Here is a 21,980-nt window from a genome sequence, read left to right on the forward strand (position 1 = left end):
ACATACACATGCACATGCACTCACATGTGCACACACACATACACACTGAGAATAGACTTGTCAGATGGCTCAGCAGGTAAAAGTACTTGCTGCATAAGCCTGAGTACCAAACCCCTAGAACTCGCATAAAAATGGAAGGGGAAAATCAGCTCCACAGAGTTGTCCTCTGAAAACACGTCCCCACACACATCTAGATGTAGCAGCCTTCAACCCTTCCTAACGTTTTGTACTTGGGCTAGTGAGGTGGCTCAGAAGGTTCAGGCACCTGCTGCCAAGCCTAACAGCTTGAGTCTGAACCCTAAGACTCACATGGTGGAAGGAGAGAACCAACTCCCAAAAGTCACCCTCTGACCTCTCTTCCTGAATTGTGGCATGTGTGCACCCAGGCACATGCACTCGAAGTAAAATACCTTTACAAACTAGAAATAGAACTACCATATAATCAGGCTATACTGTCCCTGATCACATATGTACTCGAAGGAAGCACACCACGGAGATACTTGCAGATCCATGCTTTTACTGCATTCTTCACCACAGCCAAGAGACAAGCAACAGACGAATAGATAGAGAATAACACAGCACACAGACACAATGGAGATTTTATTCCGACATAAAGAAGACCAACCGCTCGCATCATGTTAAGTAAAATAAGCCAGACTCAAGACAGGAGTTCCATGTTTTCTCATGTGTGGAATCTGGGCTTAAATACGAGTATATATACATGCACACATCAAGGACACAAAAGTAGAAGTCTGTAAAAGGGGGAAAGTGATTTAAAAGGAAGGGAGGGGAGATAAGAGAAGGCAATGGGGGGGAGAACTAAACTTAAGTATGTGTGGCATGAAAGCAGAAAGGAGGTTGTGGGGAGGGAAACAAGGAGAGCAGGGGGAGAGGGAGATGGGAGTGTAGTTGGGGGAGAATATTATCCAAGTTCATTGATGTGATATATGAGAATATTGTCCCATAATTTTTGCATGCTAAATAGAAAAAAATCATTTTAAAGATAGTCAAGGAGCCGGGCGTTGGTGGCACACGCCTTTAATCCCAGCACTCGGGAGGCAGAGGCAGGCAGATCTCTGTGAGTTCGAGACCAGCCTGGACTACCAAGTGAGTTCCAGGACAGCCTCCAAAGCCACAGAGAAACCCTGTCTCGAAAAACCAAAAAAAAAAAAAAAAAAAGATAGTCAAGGAAAGAACAGGAGGGGAACAGAGACAGGCAAAGCGGGGAGGCTGCTTGCTAGGTGATGTGTCTGTGCCCTTTCAAACACAGCAGGTGAGAAAACTAGGTTCTGTATTGCAGGAGGCCACAGGGGATGGGGGAGCTGAGGACTGCATTGGATCGCAGAGGGCTTGCAACCTCTAAAACTGAATCTGTCGGTATCCCCAGGGACTCATTACCCCACCATGAGCGGCGATGTAGCCACAGCCCTCTGGCCAGTCTTCTGTCCTTATAGACTTTCGGGGAAGCAGGCAGTGAGGGTGCACTTGGTAGCACTGTGCTGGAGATGCGACCCAGGGCTGGCAGCTGAGCCTCGGCCCTGAGGTGATCTCTCAGTCTCTGCAGGAAGTGCCTGAGGAAGTGACTGGCAGGAAAACTGTGTTCATGAAATTGGCCAGGCTAGGTGGTGAGGTGGGTGGCGCCACTTCCCGGGTGACTTTTTGCTGAGTAGGTCCCAGGATAGATGAATAGGACACTGACCATGCCTTCATTTACCTTCTGCTGAGTCCCCAGATTCTCTATCTGAGTGGCGCCATAGGGCCAGACTCCGGTTTTCCCTGCAGGTCTAAGCAATCCCACAGCCTCATCAAGCCAAAGCATTTGCTTCCAAGTTCAGATACTTCCAGTGGTTACAAATGAGAAAAGTGGCTGTTCTTTACATTTCTGGAAAGTTTGTTTTATAGCCCCATCTCATTCCCTCCCCTTACTTCTTCCTTCTCATGGAGAAGATAGGAATGGTGCTTCCCCAGAATATATGGATTGCTTCATTTGTCCCAAGTACCAGAGTGACATATGGGCAGGGCCTATGGCTCCCCAAAGCCAGCAATACCAGGAGAACTATCAGTAAGAATGGCCTCTCTATGTAGGCCATTTTTCTTAGGAAGACCTTTTTATAAGCATGGAGACTCAGTTGGCCTGAAGCCCTGTCTGGTGGGCAGTGAGATAGGTTCTTCCCTGAGGATGGGAAGATGGTGGGTTTGGGCTACTTGGACGTTGCTGAATTCTTGTCAGTGTACATTGGATTAAAATCACAATGAATGAGTATCTGGCACAGTGACTTACTCGTGTCTGTAATCCCAAGGATTGGGAGGCTGAGGCAAGAGGATTGCCATGAGTTTAAGGCTAGTCTTGGCTTCATGATAAGTTCAAGACCAGCAAGAGCTACATGGCAAGACCCTGTCTCAGAAAATTAACTAACTAATTAAATTGAGTGAAAACAGTAGCAGTATTTCTGGGCCTTCCACTATTCCCTTTATACCTGTATGGAAAAGTCTCAGTATATTGTCATAAGACTCCATAAGTGATGGACCAGGATCTGAAGCAGTGTGAACAATGCTGACCCAGTATGTACTTAGATTCCTATTTTCAAAGTTAGGCTTTTTCCATAGCTCACATCTTCAACTACAGCTGCCCAGCTATTGCTTGGATAAAGCAAAGATTCAGATTCCTGCCAGATGATGGATTGAGAAACAAACTCCCAGAGCCCCAGGTCACATGGTTCGGCAATGCTGAATCTGGAAGCTGGGTCTACCTGGGTACACCCAGCTGCCTCTTCCACAGAAGGCTTAGCGTATTTGGGACCCTGTCCAAGAGCCCTGCATGCTCCTCACTCGGTCTGGTTCCATTTCTTATGGGAAACCTCCTTTTTTTTTTTTTTTTACCTGTAGCGGCACCACCCAACCCCAACCGTGAGGTGGCTGGAGACACTATCATCTTCCGGGACACTCAGATCAGCAGCAGGGCAGTGTACCAGTGCAACACATCCAATGAGCATGGCTACCTGCTGGCCAATGCCTTCGTCAGTGTGTTGGGTGAGCGTACCCTCATAGTAGTCTCTGTCCACTAGCAGTGGGGTCTTCCTGGGATAGAGTGATGCCTTAGGTACATTTTCTTCTCTGGAGCCCGGGCATGCTGGGCAGGCTTGGAGAGCTGTGGGGCCTGGATGTGGGGTTTGTGGGGAGAGTGAAAGACTTGCACTCCACCAAATCAGATGATCACAGGGCTCACTCCTTCAGAGAAGCTGGGTAGGAAGGGCTTCCGAGCATGGCTGCTGCACTCCCTGAGCAAGAAGAGGGCAGTGGGAATTGGTAGATGCAAGATGCCTCAGGGTTGTGGAGAATCAACTCCAAAATCTGTGGGATAATTTGGGGAAATCCTTTGCAAAAGCTAGTTTGCTTGTGGGACAGAAGGTGGACAGGCAGAGGGGTGAATATACTCCCTCATCACCTAAACCTTACAGCAAGGATGCCCTGTCCTTTGATGTTGTAACATGATTGTGGTCTGCAAGTGTGCTGGGCAGCATTTGTCCTGAGACACCTGAGCCCCAGGGGCTGTAGGTTGGGCAGTTTCCCTTAGATGAGGCTTGTAAAAGAAAGGAATGGATAAGGATACCTAGGTGTCTGGAAAGCTGCTGTAAGGGGAAAGCATACTGTGGTGACACCAGGGAGGAAGGGGAAGGGTTGTGCTCCACGCCCATGTCGGCAAATTGGCCCTCTGGGTTTCAGATGTGCCCCCTCGGATGCTGTCTCCCCGGAACCAGCTCATCAGGGTGATCCTTTACAATCGGACGCGGCTGGACTGTCCATTCTTCGGCTCTCCCATTCCAACACTCCGATGGTAAGTCCCAGGAGGCCAGGTCTCCCCAGAAGGAGTCATTTGTCTTTTTGCTGCCATCTGCCCTCTAGGGATCCTTAAACAGTCAAAGATGGCCATCTGGGTGAACCCCCGCATTGTTCAGAGAGGGGCAGCTAGTGGCGATAGGCAGGGCCTGCCAGACTCAGGACTCCATGTGTCTACCTCAAGCCTCCCAACCCCCTACCCAGCCATGGACTCTGCTGCTTTCTAGCTCCCTTGGGCCAGCCCTTTCTCAGTGTGCTGTCTTCCCTACTCTGTGGTGAGGTTTAAGAATGGACAAGGAAGCAACCTGGATGGTGGTAACTACCACGTCTACGAAAACGGCAGCCTGGAAATCAAGATGATCCGCAAAGAGGACCAAGGCATCTACACATGTGTGGCCACCAACATCCTGGGCAAAGCTGAAAACCAAGTCCGCCTAGAGGTCAAAGGTAAGCAAGGGGTTCACCGGCGAGAGTTCAGGTTGGGCAGGAAAGCTATGCTCACAGGTATCCATAGGTGCAGGGGGAAATGCCCCTGCCTGGGATCTGGTGGGCACCAGCGTGTCCTCTCCGTGACTCCAGCTGACCTAAGTACGGGAACACTGAGGCAGTTTAGCAACCTGATCCAGAGCCTCCCTGTTTCCCCTCACCACCACTCGTATCGCGGATTTCTGAGCCAGAGAACTATTTGGGGATTTTGATGACCTCACACGTGGAAACTCCTCACCATTCTTACAGATAGTCACGCTCTGTGTTTGATACTCAAGGCCAGGCATGTCACCCTAGGTGGCCACACTGGGGCTGGTGGGCAGAAGGGGGGTCCACGCCAGCCTTCCGATCGTCCTCACAGACCCCACCAGGATCTACAGGATGCCTGAGGACCAGGTGGTGAAGAGAGGAACCACAGTGCAGCTGGAGTGTCGCGTGAAGCATGACCCCTCCTTGAAGCTCACCGTCTCCTGGCTGAAGGACGATGAGCCCCTGTACATTGGAAACAGGTTTCTGCTCTCCATCTCAGTCCCTGGCGCACACTCAGGGGGAAGTTTGCTCTTGCTTTCAGTGTCACGCGTGTCACTAGGGGGCTGCTAGGAGGGGCGATGGCCTTAACGACCCTTTCCCCAGGGGCAACCCCAGGAGCCACTCTTCCTCTCTCTTACCCACCTGTTGCTCTCTCCTTCTCCTCTTCTCTCCCATCTTCTTGTTTCCTCACCCCTTCTCTCACTTTTCTTCCTCCCGTCATTTATATCTCATTTTCTTTTTTTCCCTTCATCTCTCTTCTGCGTTCCACACTCCAAGCCTTCCAACTCTGCTTGTAGTGCCCCTGCTCGCCAGTAGAGGGCAGGTCTGGCCCCAGCTACCACATCCAGTGCAATGCCTGATGATTCTCGGCTCCTGGATCTTCTGGGTGCTTTGACCGCGCCCCATCTACACCTCCCACACCAATTCAGACTTTACTTGTGTAAGGGTGGGATTCCGGTGCCGATGGTATTGAAAGGTACCCTGGGTTCTTTTTAATGTGCAGTTAGGATTGAGGACCCCTACCTCCCTTCCTGGGGCTCTCTTTGCTGTCTCTCTTCTAGGCAGTAAGGCATCATTCATTCCCAGTCTCACCCAGCTTCATGCAGGGATGCACCCTGCCTGTGTGTACTGTCAGTACTAATGGGCTAGTACGGACAGTTCCACTGCAGTCTTGTATTGCTCTGGGATGCCCCTCCCTCTGGTGGAAACAGATCAGAGGAGCCCAGGGACAGAGCACCAAAACACATGTAGGGAAAGAGAAGCAACACCAGCCTGTCTTCGGTGTGTCGGGGTAGTGGTACCCTAATTTGGGGAGTGTGTGCAACGCAAGAAAGGCTGGGAGATGGATGCAGTGTGGATGCTGAGGGGCGTCCCACCCACTCTCTCCTCTGCCTCCAACCACAGTGTTGAGATGGCACCTCACACCCCTGGCCCTGCCACCTCCTTAATCTTCCTTTTCACTGTCCCTTTGTGGGAAGAAAGTGGCAGCCATGCCCAGTGTAGGAGCCACCCCCTGCCAACCTCAGTCTGGCGCCTTGCAGGATGAAGAAGGAAGATGACTCCCTGACCATCTTTGGCGTGGCAGAGCGGGACCAAGGCAGTTACACGTGCATGGCCAGCACCGAGCTGGACCAAGACCTGGCCAAGGCCTCCCTCACTGTTCTAGGTAATGGCTGCCACCCACTGACAGCCCTTCCCCCTGCTTCCCCGCAGCCAGGGTAGCTGTGAGCGTTGGTTGGTCCCCAGGGCAGTGCCTAGTAAACGGCAGGCAGGTGTGATGACCTCTTCAGGTCTCTGGATTAGGAGGCTGTCACTCTCAAACCAGCTGAGGACATTTTGGAGTTCTGTCTCCTGAGTGAGGTCCGTGACCTTCCGACCCCAGCTGAGAGGTGTGAAATGACAGAAAGTGGACTGACTTCTGTCTCTTCTGCTCTTATCGCTACCTCCACACCACCATGTTGACTAAAGCTACCCTGAAGCAATGCTAGACCAAGATGAGTGTGTGTGTGTGTTTTGTATATGTGGTGTGGGGTGTGGGGGTGTATGTGTTTGGTGTGTATGTGTATTTGATGTGTAAATGTGTCTGTGTGTATGTGTGTCTGACATGTGTAATGTGTGTGGTGTGTGTATGTGTTTGGTGTGTATACGGTATGTGTGTGTGTGTGTGTGTGTGTCTGGCATGTTTAACATGTGTGGTATATGTGTGGTATGGTATGTGTGTGTGGTGTGTGTATGTGTTTAGTGTGTGTGTGTGTGTGTGTGTTTAGTGTGTTGTGTGTGTGTGTGTCTGGCATGTGTAATGTGTGTGGTATATGTGTGGTATGGTATGTGTGTGGTGTGTGTGTGTGTTTAGTGTGTGTATGTTGTGTGTGTGTGTGTGTCTGTGTGTGTCTGTGTGTCTGTGTGTGTGTGTGTGTCTGGCATGTGTAACGTGTGTGGTATATGTGTGGTAGGGTATGTGTGTGGTGTGTGTGTGTTTAGTGTGTGTGTGTGTGTGTGTGCACACTTCCAACACTTCCTCTAGCTTTCTCCCCCCATGCTGCTCCTGGGTTTTAGTGGCTTTTCTCACTGGGCCACACACTGGACAAAATGACGCCATCCCTTCTTGTCCATGTGTCCATGCTGTGCTGCAAATAACAACCCATCCTAAGCAGAAGGGAAGGAGGCTACCCCTTCCCAGTGAAGCAGATCCTCTGCTGTCACACGTGTCCTGTTCCCCCTCTGAACTCCTGCTGTGGAGGTCACACTCGCTGGCCACGATGGGCCCAGATATGTTAATATATCTGGACAGGAAGAAATCAGCGACCCCACTCCAGCTCATGGTCAGCTGGGAGGTAGGACTGTCCGTGGAAGGGAGAGGACAGATGCAAAAGCCTCACTTACTGATTGCCATCCTTCTAGAACCTTTAACCCTGATAACCTGCTAACCTGGATAACCCATCTTACTGTTGCAGCTGATCAGGCCACTCCAACTAACCGCTTGGCTGCCCTGCCCAAAGGTAATTTGCACTAATCGGGGGCTCTCGTGCCCAGGGGTGGAATCTTGAGGAGGAATGTGTCTCATGAGAAGACTACATATTGCAAGCTGGTAGACAATACTCCATCTGCCCCACATGTGACCCCTGGCCCTCAGGCACCCACAGCCACCTGCCTCCCTGGACTATATCACAACCCTGCCCTGGATTCACCCCACTTAGCCCTCCCTTGAGGCTCCTGCTGTCTGCCCCTAGCTATACCTCAGAAGTGCCTAATGGCCAGTCAGGAAGGCTGCTTCCTAAGGTTATACCTCAGAAGTGCCTAATGGCCAGTCAGGAAGGCTGCTTCCTAAGATTATCCCCTACAGGCTCATCAGTTTATAGACTGCCACACATCTATTGCTATGCATCTTCCCTCCTCCAAGTCACACACACAAATACACACACACACAACACACACACATGACGCATGCACTGTCTAGGTCCTCCCGGTACCAGTCAGATAATGGAAATGCTGGTTCAGAGGGTTAGATGTGGGGGAAATTTGTCTACCTACATTCTATGGCTGGATGACTCTCTTCCAAAGCCAGGAAAATAGAAACCACCCCACCCCCTAAAAAGGTGTTTCTCTTACTCCTGTGTGGATGCCTCTGGCCCCCGTTGTTCTACTCCCTCACTTAATCCATGCTAAGTCTCCCCCTGATGGACTGTCTTTGAACCACCCACTTCCTCATCTGTCTGCCCTGCTCAGCACTGCAGAGCTCTCCTGGGCTCTGGTCCTCAGAGTCCCGGCAGCCAGAGAAACAGGCAGTGATCCTGAGAAATGAGATGAAGTCCCGTACCTCCCTGAAGTCTCTCTAATGGAAGCAGCAGCCTTTCCCCAAAGTGCATGTTCTAAAAGAGCCAAAGAAACAGGATGACTTGACCCCTGTTCCCTCTGCCCTGCCTTGTTCCACAGTCTTTGGTTCTTCCTTGTCTCCTGGAGGGAAGAGGGTGGTCCCTGCACTGGCCCTCCAGGGTAGGTTGGGGTTTGATCTGCTGGCAGTATAGACCCGAGCCCCTCAGAGGCCTGTCCAGCTCTAGTACTACCTATCCGAAGGAGAGGGACCGTCTCTCACTCAGGAGCTCAGAGTGACATCTTTTTCCTCTGCTGCCAGGACGGCCAGACCGACCCAGGGACCTGGAACTCACTGACCTGGCTGAGAGGAGTGTGAGGCTGACCTGGATCCCAGGGGATGATAACAACAGCCCCATCACAGGTCAGCCCAGGGCCCTGTGCTCCAGAGCCAGAGAGAGCTGGTAACATAGCAGCCTTGGAATAGCCCTGCCTCCCCCCCAGCGTCTGCTCGCACCCCTGCCCCATGACACACTCGTGGAGGCTTTGATTCCCTCCCGTATCTTGGGAAGACTTCCTCACCTGCCACTGTCTATCTTGGGGCGATGATAAAGATAAGCAGAGGCCAAGAAGGATGCGCTTCTAGAGCAGGACTCTGAGACTCCCAAAACAGCTCTGTCCTCCTTGTCCACTCAGACTACGTCATCCAGTTTGAAGAGGACCAGTTCCAACCCGGGGTCTGGCATGACCACTCCAAGTTCCCAGGCAGCGTCAACTCAGCCGTGCTCCATCTGTCCCCATATGTCAACTACCAGTTCCGAGTCATCGCTGTCAATGAGGTTGGGAGCAGCCACCCCAGCCTTCCGTCTGAGCGGTACAGAACCAGTGGCGCCCGTGAGTACTTGAGCCCCAGGTGCCCTGAGTTTACACTGACTCTCCCAGCTCCCGGCCGTGGGAGCTTCCGCAAGTTACTCGCCTGTCCAAGACCTGGCTTCCTCACCTTATTGTAACACATACCTCTCGGGGCTATGGTGAGGACTCCCACTTGAAACAGCTGGAGAGAGCTTAGGGGGTAGAAGCACCAGGTGCCAAGTCTGATGATGACCTGAGTTTGATCCCAGGTACCCAAATGGTGGGTGGAGATGACTGGCTCCTGAAAGTTGTCCTCTGGTCTTCACACATGCACTATGGCACATGTAAACCCACACATACACACCCTAAATAAATACATAAATAAATAAATGCAATGTTTAAAAATATTAAAGAAGAAAATTGTCTTAGGGGCCATTCAGCTAGTAAAATGTCTGCTTTGATTGCCTAAATCCAATCCCTGATCCCCACGTAAAAGGTGGGCATGGTGGCACTCATCTGTAAGCCCAGCACTAGGAGAATGGGGGCGGAGGATCTCGGGGACTTGCTGGTCAGCCATTGGAGCTGAATCACCAAGTTCCAGGTACAGTGAGAGACCCTGCCTAAAAACTAAGGTGATCGAGTGATCGAGATGACACCCAGTATTGACCCCTGGCCTCCACACATGTGCACACACAGATTCACATGAAAGAAAAAAGAAGAAACATGCCAGGCACTAATTGTGGTGACTGTCACGTAATAAGCACACAATAAATCTTAACTGTCATTTTAATAACTGTTAATGATTCTTTATTATCTGCTCAAAGGGGCAGAGCTGTGGCAGAGGCATAGATAAAAAACAGATCATCTGGTGTTATGTCAGATTTCTCTTCCTAACACACTAGGATAAGGTTTAAGTTTATGAGATCACACCAGCTCATGGAGGTAGACATGCTTGCCCCAAAACGTTAACTGCCAGGATAAACCAGTGTGTCACAAGCCGTTCTGTCGGATGATCTGTGAAGGGAACAGCACATGGAGTTAGCACAATGGCCACCAGAGATGTGGAAAGGTTTAAGTTAAGTGCTTTCTGGTAGAGGATTAAATCTAAAAGAAATTAGGTCTACTTTGGGGGCGGGGGTTGAATTTCAGCTAGGAAGATGTATCATGCATGGGAGAAAAAGAGTTGGGAGCTTGCCGGGCATTGGTGGCGCACACCTTTAATCCCAGCACTCGGGAGGCAGAGGCAGGCAGATCTCTGTGAGTTCGAGACCAGCCTGGTCTAGAGAGTGAGTTCCAGGACAGCCTCCAAAGCCACAGAGAAACTCTGTCTCGAAACCCCCCTCCCCCCCCAAAAAAAGAGTTGGGAGCTGTGAAGAGCCAGAGTACAGAAGGGGGCAGTTAGGTGGGAGGCAAAGATGCCCTGGCCGGGCTCGGGTTTGACTTCGGCTCTATCTGTTTGGGTTCCAGCCCCTGAGTCCAACCCCAGTGATGTGAAGGGAGAAGGGACAAGAAAGAACAACATGGAGATCACGTGGACGGTAGGAGCACCTCCCACCCACACTCACCTAGCAGCAGACACCCAGCAGCCCTCATCCCTTTCTCCCCGGGCCATAGTATGTTTCAGACTATCTAACTGAGAAGCCAAACAGGACCAGTGCCTAGGAGCAGGAGTTCAGAACAGACATGTAAGCAGAGATCATCCAATTCCAGTCTAGCAGAACTCATCAAGAAAGCCACCAAAACATGTGGTCTGATGCTGAAGGAGGGACTCGGGCTTTAGGAAAGAGAGACATGCAGAACACCAGTGCTGAGCCTGATGTGTGCTGGCTCTGGGCAGTGGGTTGCTGGAGGCACCGGAGCCATTACAAAGCCCAGGTCCTTTCTACAGCCTGGGCTAAATGACTTCCTTTGGGCTAGTCAGCTCCCCCTCTTCACCCGGGCACCCTGACTACACTTTCCAAATTAACACTGGGATGTTTAGAAACTGACTTTTTCCTAAACCACTCCTAAAAGCTGAAAATGTAGTCACTGAAGTGGTAACAGTCAGAGCTATGTGCTCTTCAGAGTCTCCATCAGCCCTGTCACTCTGAAGCCTGGTCGGCCAACATCCTTGACCAACAGCTTTGGACTGAACTCAAATTCTGGACAGTTGGTCTGTGGCTCTGTGTGGCCAGCTCTGGCAGCCTGCCTCCGGAGCCGGGTCCTTAGGGTAAATGGGTTCCACTCATGTGGATTTGGCAGAGTGAAGTCAGTTCTGGAATTTTGAGATCCTCAGTAGGAGAGTAGCTTGGTTAGATCGGGGTCCTCTCTCTGACTGGAGATCATGACTGCCAGTCTTTGGCTCCCAGCTCCTCGTTTCTTAAGAGGAATTTTGCCCTAAGTAAAGCATTTGTTCCCCGTGCACCTGCCGTGTGGGTGGTGCTTGCAGTCAAAGTGATTAAGTCTCTGGGGAACCTTTTGTTATAGAGAATCTGGGTGCTACGGAGTTTCTGGGATTTTAGGCTCTTTGGGGACTCAAAAGAGGCAGGGTACCGTCCCCTGTACTGAAGGAGCTGGCCGGTGGCAGACAAGCCTGGGTAGAGTATCTGGCACAGATGGAGAGGGCAAGCTTTGCCAACACTCTGTCCACCCTGTCTGCCTGTCTGTCTGTCTCTCCCTGTGCAGCCCATGAATGCCACCTCTGCCTTTGGTCCCAACCTGCGCTACATTGTCAAGTGGCGACGGAGGGAGACCCGAGAAACTTGGAACAATGTCACAGTGTGGGGCTCTCGCTACGTGGTGGGGCAGACCCCTGTCTACGTACCCTATGAGATCCGAGTCCAGGCTGAAAATGACTTTGGGAAGGGTCCCGAGCCTGACACCATCATTGGGTATTCAGGAGAAGATTGTGAGTATCGGTCCCCATCCCTTCCCCAACAGGGCCCTCGGTGCCAACTACACTGGCCACTCTCACAGGCTGAGAAACTCGGGATGTGTCGTGGGAGGACAGCCCGTTCCTGGGTGATAGGGTACCCTACTGTGGCCTAGTACTGTTACTACAGTGCTGTTACTAGTAGCAGTGGTAACATCCAGAAGAGAACTGTCTTTTGAACACATACCCACTTAGCCTGGTACAGATGTAAAAACTGAATCTAGAGACAGCCAGGACTGTACAACATCAAATGGTCCGGCTTGAAAATATAACCCAGGTCCTCAGGTCCCCAGGTCCCCAGACAGGTTGCTTTACTGCCAAGCCTTGCTGGCACCAAGAAAGAGATCTTGACTACTGTTTGAAAGAGCTATTTGGATATATCAAAGAAGCTGGGTACAGGCTAGATTCCCATGGCAGGGGAGCCATAGGCAATGAAGTCTACAGAGTCCTCCTGACCCACCATGTCCCAGCATTCCAGAACTGTTCCCAGCCCTTGGAACGGAACATGAAGTTGGATTTTCTTAAGAAGCTGAGTCTGGACAATCAACATTCTAGGCCTGTATGTGACAGTGTGGGCATGGCCTCTGTGCCTGGTCCATCAACATCAGTCCCACAGCTCCTGGGCAAAGCAGAGTATTGTAAAGTCAACCAGACTCAGCAACTGGGTCTGTGTCTGATCCAAGCAGAGATGGAGGGATTGGTGGGGTGAGCAGAAGGAAGGGACACAGGAAGCAAGACTGGGCTCCAAGTAAGGCCAGTGGTCCCAGGATGGTGAGGAGGGACACAGTGAGGACCCAGGACCAGTCATGGCTAGAGCCCACTGGAAATGAACAGAGGGGCCTATCCTAGTCCTGTCTCTATGGTGGAAGGTCTCCTGTAGGAGTCTAGTGGGGGCTGCCAGTCAGTGACTGGGGACTTCTGGATGACCCCATAGTTTCTACTGTATCTGTCCACACTGGGGACTGGGCTTTCTGGATGATCCCATAGTTTCTACTGTATCTGTCCACCCTGTGACCTGGGCTTTCTGGATGACCCCATAGTTTCTACTGTATCTGTCCACACTGGGGCCTGGGCTTTCTGGATGACCCCATAGTTTCTACTTTGAGTGTCAAAGGGGCAGGGGACGCGTACGTCACCACCGCTTTTGAGTATTACCCTAGGAGCTGTGGCTGCGGGCATTGGAGCATAGCACTGTCAACCTGCAGTCCTGCAGAGGAAGCCAGGGGAAGTAATATCCACGCCCCCTCTACTCTTACCCTGGCACCTCACGTTGGCGCCTCCTATTGGCCAAACTCCTCAAGAAGCCTGGGGAAAACGTATTGGGCTGACAAGCGAGCAGCCTCTTAGGCTACAGAGCAGTGGGACAGCTAGAGAATGACAGGAAGGTAGATGATCCCAGCACTTGAGTACCACAAATAATTACTCTATTCACCTGGATTGTCACCCTCTAGATCTGAGACCTCTCTGTTGTCTGGAGTACCCAGTATGCAGTAGAATGGAGGTATTAACTGTCAGAATACATCAGGCGCTACCTTTGAACCCAAGAGCCAACCTTGTCTGTATAACCAGCTCTCTGTCCCTACATATTGCAGATCCCAGAGCTGCACCCACTGAAGTTAAAATCCGAGTCATGAACAGCACGGCCATCAGCCTTCAGTGGAACCGGGTCTACTCTGACACGGTCCAAGGCCAGCTCAGAGAGTATCGAGTGAGGAGGCCAGCCCCCAGTCCCATCTAACCAACTTCTCGCTAACCAGGGCGCGGGGCAGCAGCTGCGTGTGTAGGGGATCTGGAAGGGGTCCTAGGAACACTCATGGGGTCTAAAGTTGATTCAAGATGATTTCTGGAATTCAAAATTACCCAGTGGGGAATGTATACTTGTATACATGTATTTATGTATATTATACATATATTCATGTTTCACCTAGCAACAGGGACATGTTCTGAGAAATGCATCATTAGGCAGTTTTGTCATTGTGCCAGCGTTGTGGTACATACTGAGACAAACCTAGTTGATATAAGCCAGTTCCTCAGCATGGCCACTTGCTGCAGTCAACACACACAGCAAGCTTAAGATGTGTGAGGCCGTTGCCAGTGAGACACTGGAAACTGTTTTACAGTAAGCTGCATTTTCTAAATAGGATAAAAAGTACAGAGTAGAGGGGAGGGGCTGGAGACATGGCTCACAAGTTGAGAGCACTGACTGCTCTTCCAGAGGTCTTGAGTTCCATTCCCAGCAACCACATGATGGCTCACAACCATCTCTAATGAGATCCGGTGCCTGCTTCTGGCCTGCAGGCATATATGCAGGCAGAACACTATACATAACAAATCAATCTTTAAAAGAAATAAGTATAAATCAGGGCCTGGGGCATAGCTCAGTGGTAGACTGCTTGCCTAACTTTCATGAACCTGGGTTCAATCCCCAGCACTTCAAAGGCAGACTGAGGACACTGAGTAATTACAAAGCATGGGTAGTATCATAGATGCATAAACCAGTAACCCGGTGATGCTCATCACCAAGCAGTCCAATTGTATTGCTATGACTTTGTGATTGGCAGCCCAGGAGACCTTTTTCACACAGCACCACCACACATAGAGTGTAATATGACATCATGATGGCTACGACACCATCCCTAGGTGAAATAGTCTTATGGGACCACTGTCCTATCATACACAATCTCTTGCTGGCAGAATATCACACAGCTCAAGACTATATGAACACTCATGGCCTATTGAAGGTCCAGCTCAGCTAGAACTCCTTAGGAGGGTGCTGGGTTTGAGCTGGTCCTGCGGAGCACATGAATTTGGTATACATGTATGAACAAACATGTGTACCATCGTGTGCCTCACTGAAGCACCTCTGAGCTACCCCCTTTCCCTCAGAGGCCCCCGCTGAGCTGTTTGCTTCCCCAGCCTGGTTCCAGAAAGCGACACTAACAGGGAAAGACATAAGCTGCCTCCCTGTTGCCTTCCATAGCCAACTCTGCTACTCAACACAGCTTCTGAAGGCCCTGGCCTCTTGTGCTTTCAGCCCGGGAGCCGTTTCTGCCAAGTCACGCATCCTCAGGGGTTGGGCGGAGGTTGAGGGAGAAATGGTAGCTACATTTCAGTTGGCTGGCAGTGAGCATGAGACAGCCATGGGTTACCACTGGGCTGTGACTCCTGAGGTCATCGCGAGTTGGCTGATAGACAGCTGGGGACAGACAGAGGGGGTCAGCCCCTTCTTGGGATGTGAACTTGGCAATGAACTAAAGAAAGGAAGGCCAAGTGTTCCTGATCTATATCTTCCCCAACAGTTAACTTTTTTAACCCTTAACCTGTTGGCCTGGAGATTTTTCTTACTGAAGTACTTATCAGTCGCCGGAAGTCTGGAATTCCTCACCACTCACTGGTGACACTGCTGTGACAAGTTGTCCTGTGGCCTCCCACCCACTGCTAATAAGACCTTCATTATATCCTTTACCTCTACCACCCTCCAAGACCATCCTTCCCATCCAAGCGCTGCTGCTGCACAGCCCTGAACCCCAACTTACTTGGACATGTGCCTGCCATCTCCAGAGATCTTCAACAATACATAAAGAAATCGCTTGGCTTCCGGGAATCACACCAACCATTGCTCATACTCCGATGTTTGGGACAACCTGCTCCTTGCATGGCCACCTGCTGCCTCCCTAAGCTCTACTAATCCAGCTGAAAGTGAGGTGGTCTTTGAGCACCAGGCGCAGCTTTCAGCGTCAGGACCCCTGATTCGCTTTTGTGGTTCTGGCATAGACTCTCTCCGTGCAACGTGTTGCCCAGCTTGGACACATTCTCCAAAGGGGTAGCATGGTGCCAAAAATGGGTGAAACCACACCCCTGTTTCATGTTCAGCATCATTCTATTAATGAGTGCCTAATGAGTAAGGACCATAAGGCTGTCCCTGCAGCCTGTATGGGGTGGATGAGGTCATTTGGAACCGGGAGATTGTAACAAAGGGAGGACCAGCCACTACCACCACTAACCACTAACCTGGCCTTGCCGCCTGGCCCCTCACCAGCCTGCCTCTGTCTCTAAGGCTTACTACTGGAGGGAAAGCAGTTTGTTGAAGAACCTGTGGGTGTCTCAGAAGAGACAGCAGGCCAGCTTCCCTGGTGACCGCCCGCGGGGTGTGGTGGCTCGCCTGTTCCCCTACAGTAACTACAAGCTGGAGATGGTTGTGGTCAATGGGAGAGGTGATGGACCTCGCAGCGAAACCAAGGAATTCACCACCCCGGAAGGAGGTAGGTCAGACCTGCAGCTCTTCAAGGTGGGGTAGGATGAGGGTGGTGCCACCGGTGAGCCTGGAGCAGCTCCAGCATGTCTTGGCACGGACAGCCTGGATGACCTCAACGAGCTGATGACCATCACCAAGGTAGCCCATCCTTACGGAAACTTGTGTCTCAAGAGATCTGCTCAGTATGCCACTGCATTCCAGTCTGAATAGGCTAACCCCAGCACCTCCTCTGAGGCGAAGGCTACACATGCATCTGGCCCCTTCGATGGCCTGAGTACCAGCACCCAAGACCTGCACAAGCCTCCCCTTGGCATCAGGAAGTTGGCCTGTGTGTACAGAGTACTGCCAAGTGTCACCCCACCCTCCTGCGGGTTTATGGTTGGATCTGACCCTGTGGTCCAGACATCTACAAAGTTCTGTTCTCACCTTGGTTCCCCACAGGCTTTTATCCGCTTGGCATGAACTTTGCCTTCCGTTTTGCCTCCCTCGCTCCTTAACTGTTTCCCGTTTTGCTTCTTCTCTTCCTCCTTTCTCTTCTCCTTTGTTCTTCCCTCTTGTTTTCTTTATCCCTGTCTCTCCTTCCTCAGTTTGGTTGCCATCATCAACCTCTCCCCATCACTCCCACCCTTCTCCAGGCGCTCCATCCTGAGTCTCTCTCTCCTCCCCCATGGAGCCCATATTCCCAGCTCAGAAGCTGGGGCCTGATGCTGCGCCGGTGATGCCAGCCCTTGGCTGGGGACTGGGAACTGCACCCTTGCCACAAGACAGTTAGGATTGGCTCCCTGTCTGGGAGTGGCTCTAAGATTTGGAGGTATATTTGCAGGATTGAAGCAGCCTGATGTTTGCCAACTCCAAGGTAGTTGCTAAAGGAAAACTCATGTGACTTCTTCTGCCACTTCAACAGCAGTATCTGAGCCTCCCTGGCTCCAAATCAGGTGAAAGTGCATGCCAGGCAGACAGCAGCTTTTGCCCGCAAGGCTCTAGGGCCTAGTTCAGAGTGGTCCAGCCGAGGGACCCCTGAGGTCATGTCTTCATGCTATGTTTTCTGTGTTCTCCTCATCCTCCCCGCCCTCATCTCCTTGCTCCCTCCTCCTTCCCCAAGTACCCAGTGCCCCCAGGCGTTTCAGAGTCCGACAGCCCAACCTGGAGACCATCAACCTGGAGTGGGATCACCCGGAGCACCCTAATGGAATCCTGATTGGATACACTCTCAAATACGTGGCCTGTATGTTCTGCTTTTTTGCTTTTTTTTCTAAATCAGATGTAATCACAAACTCTTTCTCGACATTTTCTTGAGGAATGGAGGTTGGAAGCCTGTGGGCGCAGATCGCATTGCATAGGGATGAGAGTACAAGGAAAAGTCCCTTGTAACCAAAGGGAGCAGGCAAGAAGCCCCATCCCTGTTCCTCTTACACAGCTCCATCTGCAGGAGGGAGACAAAGGGTCCTCTGCTCCATTGAGAGACCGCCCCAGCCCTCGGGGAGCTTGTAGTCTCCCACATCCGCTTCCATCTGATGGGCAAACAGTGTGCACAGGCATCCAAAGATGCTAGGGAGACACTGTAGGCATCATTTGATAAGGCAGCTTCTTGTAGAACAGTCAGGCTACTGTGGGATGATTTGAATCAGGGGCCCGGGTCAGGAAGTCACCAGGTGGGAACCGGAATGCCGTCACACTTCAAAAGTGTTAAAGTGTAGGCAGTGCTGTTCCTCGTTGGGAAACTCAAAGGGCCAGGCGTTATGTTGTTGACACTTTAACAGACAACCATGGGCCCTCCATGCTGTTCTGAATTGATCCCTGGACCCGACACTTCTGGTGTGTTGAAGAAGTGGCTTTTTACAAATGAGGCAAAAACAATCAAAAGCTTTGGGGGATTTTCCCAAATCTGTTTCAACAGAAGAGAAGAATTCCAGAGATTTGACCTTGTCAGAGGGCTTGGGAAGTGTAAACTGATCTTTCAGAACTGGCCACATGGCTTTCAGGAAGCTAGAGACAATGGGCTCAGTGACAGTGTGAACCCTAGGGTCCAATACCTCAGTGCTTCCAATGGGAGGGAGATTGTGCCGAATACCCTTCCAGAAACTCCAGAAGCTGCCCAAGCCACAGCTTCTAGGACCCATGCAGGTACTAAACCACCCACTTGCCTCTCTCTCCAGTTAACGGAACCAAACTGGGAAAGCAGATGGTGGAAAACTTCTCTCCCAATCAGACTAAGTTCTCGGTGCAGAGAGCAGACCCTGTGTCGCGGTACCGCTTCTCCCTCAGTGCCAGGACGCAGGTGGGCTCTGGAGAGGCAGCCACAGAGGAGTCGCCAGCACCTCCAAATGAAGGTAGGTCCATGGCAGCAGCCCTTGGAGTGGAAGGTCCTAGCTAATCTGGATGCCTAAAGAAGCACACCAGAGCTGGGCGTGGCCTTCTAGGATGGAAAGGAAGTGAGGTCACAAATCCTCAGCACTGCCCACTGGAGGAGGTAGCCTGCCTTGGGTGCTGAGAGTTAGGTACCAGTACTGTATCTGGAAAAATCATGACTCTTAGACATGCAGGCAGACCTGGTCCTCCATTTTTCCGTGACTTGTTCAGCGCTTACCATCAGCCATCTGTCCATGAAGGAGCATAAGGGATCTTAAAGAAGGACATGTGAGTTGAGAGGAGATCAGGGGAAACATGAGAAATAACCAATCTGATGAACTCCAAAGAGTCAAACCGCTCATCTACCGAGGGAGGCAAGACTATAACTGAGAGTCCTCCCTGGGAACACCCTGCCTTTTGCCAAGAGCACACAGAGCCAAGGAGACGGGGCAAAGTGCAGGGATTGAAGCTGCTTCAGTGGATCGAGAGTAGAGCAGGAAATATGTTCTCCCTTTGCAGCCTGAGTAAGATGAGGTGTCTGGCTGCAGATAAGTGGGAGCTGGGGGCAACCATTTGCCAAGCCAGCTTCACAGAGAGCAAGTGAACTAATACCCTAAGTCAAGGGCAAGACCCAACCACTAAGATCCCTCCCTAGAGCTGCACCTGACTTGAGTGTGCACTAGAGGGCACTCTTGGCCCATTTGCACCTATGCTGGCTTCCCCATAACCTCCCAGAGATGCAAAGCTACAGAAGCCTCAAAACTGGCAGCTCCTTGGAAATTGATGGGGACCTTCTGCCTCTCCAGAGGCACAGTGGTCTGTGCAACAACCATTTCTTAAGCACCCATCCACATGTACCACACCAGACACTGAACCAGCACAACGAAGAGCACAACGTCTAGAGACATTTATGAGAATGGCTGGTTGTCTTTCTGCCCGAATGAAGGTGCTGAAGTTTAGGACATTCAATATGCAAGGGGGAGACCAAAAAAGAGGTGATATGAACAGGCGTCTCTGGGATTACCACACAATGGTGACTTGTACTTGCCTCCAGGGAGGCGCGGGTCCTGGGATCTGATTCTGGCCCAGATGGAATCCTTCTGAGTATCTTTCACCATCGCCCCCCCCATGCCAGGAGAGAATTATGCTTCCTAAGGGGCTGCCAGGCCATGCTGCCTGAGCTCCTCCATCCAGCAGGCCAGTACCCGGGCAGAAGCTAGAGAGGACTGCCGGTCCCCCGTGTCCCTCTCTGGTTGTCTAGATCAGGGAGTAGTCACACAACACGTTCCCAACCCTGGTGTCCTCTTCCAGCCTCTGGACACACGGGAAGTTGATTAGGGCTGGTGGATTTCAGGTAAGTATCTGCTTGGGTCTTTTGCCGGAGACTGCCAGGCTATGGCACACTCTCTATAGTTCTAGAGATATTCAGAAAGCCTCTCTGCCCAGCACAGACAGAAGACAAAGCCCCTTTGTCCAACTTCAGTGACCATGCTGGGGAAAATCCTACAACTCCGGCGGACAAGAGAACAGATATGTTTTTGAATTTGTGGAAATTTTCAGAGATTTGTTCTAGAGCTCTCAGCCATATTTAGGTTCCTATTTTCATGAAGTACAATTAACAGGGGTGGGGACTGAGACAGTGGGAAACCAGGTCAGGTGCTTTCAGAGCTCCAGGGCTTTGGGAGTCATCATACTTTCCAAGTCTGAGATGGAGATGGTCCCTCACCCACTGCTACCCAGCATCTTGCTATGAAGGTGCCGGGGCTATGTTTGTGACTGGTCGGTTGCTCCTGCACCACCTACACCTACATCTCCAGTTCCTGGCATCTTAGGGGGTCACCTAACGCAGCCAGGGCAGGACACACCCTTGGAAAAAGAGCTGGAAATACAGCATTTTGCCTGACCTGTGCCAGCAGCCACCTTTTACATGGCTCATCCTTGAATGTGGGTAGGAGCGCCATGTATCAGAAAGGTCTTTAAGCCCCAGATGACTCCCTGGTTAGCATGCTCAGGATCTCAACCTGGTCATACCACTGGAGGCAGCCTTGAGCCAGACCTTCTTTGCTTTACTCTGTGGTTTCACCTGTGCTGTTTTCTCTCCCCTCTCATCCTCTCTCCCTCTCTCTCTGGCCATCTTGGGTGCTGTGTCTGAAGCTACTCCAACTGCAGGTATTGTACCACAACAGAGGTAATGGGCATGGCACGGGGCTGTGCAGATGGAGCCCGTGCTGGCCAGAGCCTAGCAAGAGAAAGTGACTCAGGCTGAAAGTGTGCTCCAGGCTCACCCTTTCAGAGGAGAAGCCAGCCTTGAAAGGAAGGTGTACAGAGAACGTTGCCTGGAAGGGGTGAACACGCCCGTTCCTTTCACACAACACCTGCCCCTACTAAGGAGGCTGGCTTGGAAGGGGTTTCATATTTAGATTACCTACTGTGGCCACCCAAGCCTTGCTGTACCTGACATCTCTGAGCATATAGATAGCTCTGGAAGGTGTGCTATAGAGGGAACAGCCACAGTCCCCTGAAAGGGTGAGCACACTATGCATGCTGGCCTTGCATGCTGCATGGGGGGACCCAGCGCCATTCCACCAGTTAGCACATGTTCCTCTCAGTGAGAATAAGCAAGCATGTCTGTGAGTAAGACTGGGGCTCCAGGGCCTGGAGTCTCACTGGGTGTCAGGGACTGAAGATCTCCTTGACCCAGAAACTCAGCTCCTCAGTATTTGGTGTGGAGAGAGACTTTCTCCTTTGGGGTCAGGAACTGGGCAGATGGGTCTGTGTTAAAAGCCAACATGCTAACAATGTCCCCCTTTAGTCCTCATGTCATTGGCTTGAGGACCATCAAAGGGCTCTAAGTTAGAGGGCTGTCCTCAAGCCAGAGAACTAAGCGGGGGATGCCAGGGTTCCTCTCCTGGTCCTCTGAACTTGAATTTCCCCATGAGTTAGGATCTGAGGGCAGAATGCCTGGGGTATTACAAAGGCTAGAAGGCAGAGCACACATGTGCCTGCGTAAGGGAGCTCCAAAAGACACAAGCTTTGGGTGAGGTCATCAAAAGCCAGGCAGGCATCCGAGTTTGCTATGTACTACCTAGTCCACGTGGTCTCCTTCCTACCTATGCCCATTCATTCCCACCTGCTTCCTCCTAAATTGATTCTGCTTCTGTTGCATACCCTCCTTATGTCTTCATGTTTTGCCAGCTAGATCTGCCAGTAATTAAAAAAAAAACACCATGCTTCCTTCCCTCCCACCCAGAAACCAGGCCAGCCAGCCAGCCTGGCCAGTGCTCCCTACAAGATCTAAAGCCCTCTTCCAGGATGTGAGACACAGAGTTGTTCAGGGCCTGGGCACTATAGATCATACAATTCTTGCCATACTAGAGGGACGGTAGCCCTGCCCTGTCTTCCTGTGTGAGTCTCCTTCACAATTGTGACAGCAGGTACTCAAGTTGAATT

At 51.3% G+C, this 21,980-nt stretch overlaps 1 protein-coding gene across 1 annotated transcript in view; it reads left to right on the forward strand.

The window, feature by feature from the left end:
* The window catches only part of Nfasc (neurofascin), a 164,717-nt gene that overhangs the window by 116,362 nt on the left and 26,375 nt on the right, over positions 1-21,980 (forward strand). Inside the window, 15 exon segments of the mRNA XM_040738665.1 lie at positions 2,887-3,030; positions 3,724-3,835; positions 4,118-4,284; positions 4,685-4,832; positions 5,895-6,019; positions 7,308-7,352; positions 8,486-8,587; positions 8,860-9,057; positions 10,483-10,553; positions 11,680-11,902; positions 13,519-13,634; positions 15,984-16,188; positions 17,284-17,406; positions 18,338-18,511; positions 20,685-20,699. Of these exon segments, the coding sequence (XP_040594599.1) occupies positions 2,887-3,030; positions 3,724-3,835; positions 4,118-4,284; positions 4,685-4,832; positions 5,895-6,019; positions 7,308-7,352; positions 8,486-8,587; positions 8,860-9,057; positions 10,483-10,553; positions 11,680-11,902; positions 13,519-13,634; positions 15,984-16,188; positions 17,284-17,406; positions 18,338-18,511; positions 20,685-20,699 (1,968 nt within the window).

The sequence above is a fragment of the Mesocricetus auratus genome, unplaced genomic scaffold (genome assembly GCF_017639785.1).
Source record: "Mesocricetus auratus isolate SY011 unplaced genomic scaffold, BCM_Maur_2.0 Super-Scaffold_100676, whole genome shotgun sequence".
Taxonomy (NCBI): Eukaryota; Metazoa; Chordata; class Mammalia; order Rodentia; family Cricetidae; genus Mesocricetus; species Mesocricetus auratus.